At 52.5% G+C, this 2765-nt stretch overlaps 1 protein-coding gene across 1 annotated transcript; it reads left to right on the top strand.

The window, feature by feature from the left end:
• Positions 1 to 188: 188 nt before the first annotated feature.
• LOC104156932 (heat shock 70 kDa protein) lies at positions 189 to 2748 on the top strand. The gene has a single exon (XM_009710630.1). The coding sequence runs from the start codon at positions 456 to 458 to the stop codon at positions 2358 to 2360; it is 1905 nt and encodes a 634-aa protein (XP_009708932.1). The 5' UTR covers positions 189 to 455; the 3' UTR covers positions 2361 to 2748.
• Positions 2749 to 2765: the final 17 nt, after the last annotated feature.

The following is a 2765-nucleotide window of genomic DNA, read 5'->3' on the forward strand; positions in this document are numbered from 1 at the left end:
AGGCTGATGTCAATCCTCGACCTTGCGTCTAACGTCCACTGGAACTTTCTAGTAGCGTTTCGGGGCCGAGGCGGAGCGAATGCGAAGCGCGAGTGGTGATTGGTCAAGGCCCGTGGCGCACGCTGCGAGCCGAGACGGATCGAGAAAAACCAGGAAGAAGTACGGTCTGGCCGCGGTGCAGCGGGGAGGGTTGGGCTGACGGGTGGGCGCCACGGTTCTGATTGGACAAGAGATAGGGGGTGGGGGGCCCACAGCGGCTCGACTCGCGGAGGCGATTGGTCAATCATTATGGGAAGGCGTCTAGATTGGCCAGCAGTGTTCTGGCAGGTTCCAGAAGACGGCTGAGCCGGCTATAAAGGGGGCGCCAACGGCAGCGGGACGGCACAGAGCGCCGCGGACGGCAGCGAGGGGAGACGTTACCGCGAGTAAGTAGCTGATCAGCGAGATCTGTCATCATGTCTGGCAAAGGGCCGGCGATCGGCATCGACTTGGGAACGACGTACTCCTGCGTGGGTGTCTTTCAGCATGGCAAAGTGGAGATCATCGCCAACGACCAGGGCAACCGCACCACGCCCAGCTACGTGGCCTTCACCGATACAGAGCGCCTCATCGGCGATGCTGCCAAGAACCAGGTGGCTATGAACCCTACTAACACCATCTTTGATGCCAAGCGTCTCATCGGCCGCAAGTATGATGACCCCACGGTGCAGGCTGACATGAAGCACTGGCCCTTCCGTGTGGTGAATGAGGGCGGCAAGCCCAAGGTGCAAGTGGAGTACAAGGGTGAGATGAAGACCTTCTTCCCAGAGGAGATCAGCTCCATGGTCCTTACCAAGATGAAGGAGATCGCTGAGGCCTATCTGGGGCGCAAGGTGCAGAATGCTGTCATCACCGTGCCTGCTTACTTCAATGACTCCCAGCGCCAGGCCACCAAAGATGCTGGCACCATCACTGGCCTTAATGTGATGCGTATTATCAATGAGCCTACAGCAGCTGCTATAGCCTATGGCTTGGACAAGAAAGGTACCCGGGCTGGAGAGAAGAATGTGCTCATCTTTGACTTGGGAGGGGGCACTTTTGATGTATCCATCCTTACCATTGAGGATGGAATCTTTGAGGTGAAGTCCACAGCCGGTGATACCCATCTGGGTGGGGAGGACTTTGACAACCGCATGGTGAACCATTTTGTGGAAGAATTCAAGCGTAAGCACAAGCGCGACATTGCTGGCAACAAGCGAGCGGTGAGGCGACTGCGTACGGCTTGTGAGAGGGCAAAGCGCACTCTCAGCTCTTCCACGCAAGCTAGCATTGAGATTGACTCCCTCTATGAGGGCATTGATTTCTACACCTCCATTACTCGTGCCCGCTTTGAGGAGCTCAATGCTGATCTCTTCCGTGGCACCCTGGAGCCAGTGGAGAAGGCTCTGCGTGATGCCAAGCTAGACAAGGGCCAGATCCAGGAGATTGTGTTGGTGGGTGGCTCCACTCGTATCCCCAAGATCCAAAAGCTGCTTCAGGACTTCTTCAATGGTAAAGAGCTCAACAAGAGCATCAACCCCGATGAAGCTGTTGCTTATGGTGCTGCTGTGCAAGCAGCTATCCTCATGGGAGACAAGTCTGAGAACGTGCAGGATCTGCTGCTGTTGGATGTCACCCCTCTGTCTCTGGGCATTGAGACGGCCGGTGGAGTGATGACTGCTCTCATCAAGCGCAACACCACCATTCCCACCAAGCAGACTCAGACCTTCACCACCTACTCAGACAACCAGAGCAGCGTCCTGGTCCAGGTGTACGAGGGTGAGAGGGCTATGACGAAGGACAACAACTTGCTGGGCAAGTTTGACCTAACAGGCATCCCCCCGGCACCCCGTGGAGTCCCCCAGATTGAGGTCACTTTTGACATCGATGCCAATGGTATCCTGAACGTCAGCGCTGTGGACAAGAGCACGGGTAAGGAGAACAAGATCACAATCACCAATGACAAGGGTCGTCTGAGCAAGGATGACATTGACCGTATGGTGCAAGAAGCGGAGAAATACAAAGCGGAGGATGAAGCTAACCGAGATCGGGTGGCAGCCAAGAACTCCCTCGAGTCCTACACTTACAACATGAAGCAGACAGTGGAGGACGATAAACTGAAGGGGAAGATCAGTGACCAGGACAAGCAGAGAGTGCTCGACAAGTGTCAGGAGGTAATCTCTTGGCTCGATCGCAACCAGATGGCCGAGAAGGAAGAGTATGAGCACAAGCAGAAAGAGCTGGAGAAACTCTGCAACCCGATCGTCACAAAATTGTACCAGGGAGCTGGAGGGGCTGGGGCAGGTGGCTCTGGCGGCCCGACCATCGAAGAAGTAGATTAAAGAGGACTGAAGTATAGACTGGTTTATGGACAGTTACTCCATTCTTTGCTTTGTATTTTTTTTTTCTAACGTTTAAGGAAAACGTCCTTGCCAATAACAGAGTTTATTCTGTTGGGTGTGTATAAAGGCAGATCTGTCAGCTTGGTTTTGATAAAAGGGAAGGCACATCCTGCTTTATAAGGTTAGTAATAGACAAGTTTTATTAATTCAGATACCGCTGTTTGTACTCTGGATGTTTGTCTCTGTTAAGTGTCTCTTCTAAGGTAACCACTTGACTCTTGCAGTTGACCAGTTTCAAGTTATGCATGAAAATCTTTAATAAAAAAAAAAAGCCAAACTTAGGCTTCTGGAAATTTTGGTAATAAATAAAATGTATTTAAAGCATAAACCTGTCTTCCTTCTGTC

Source organism: Cariama cristata, unplaced genomic scaffold (genome assembly GCF_000690535.1).
Source record: "Cariama cristata isolate BGI_N322 unplaced genomic scaffold, ASM69053v1 scaffold32110, whole genome shotgun sequence".
Taxonomy (NCBI): Eukaryota; Metazoa; Chordata; class Aves; order Cariamiformes; family Cariamidae; genus Cariama; species Cariama cristata.

Excerpts from the sequence above, each read along its gene's own strand:
- LOC104156932 (XM_009710630.1), top strand. The coding sequence starts at position 456 with ATGTCTGGCAAAGGGCCGGCGATCGGCATCGACTTGGGAACGACGTAC.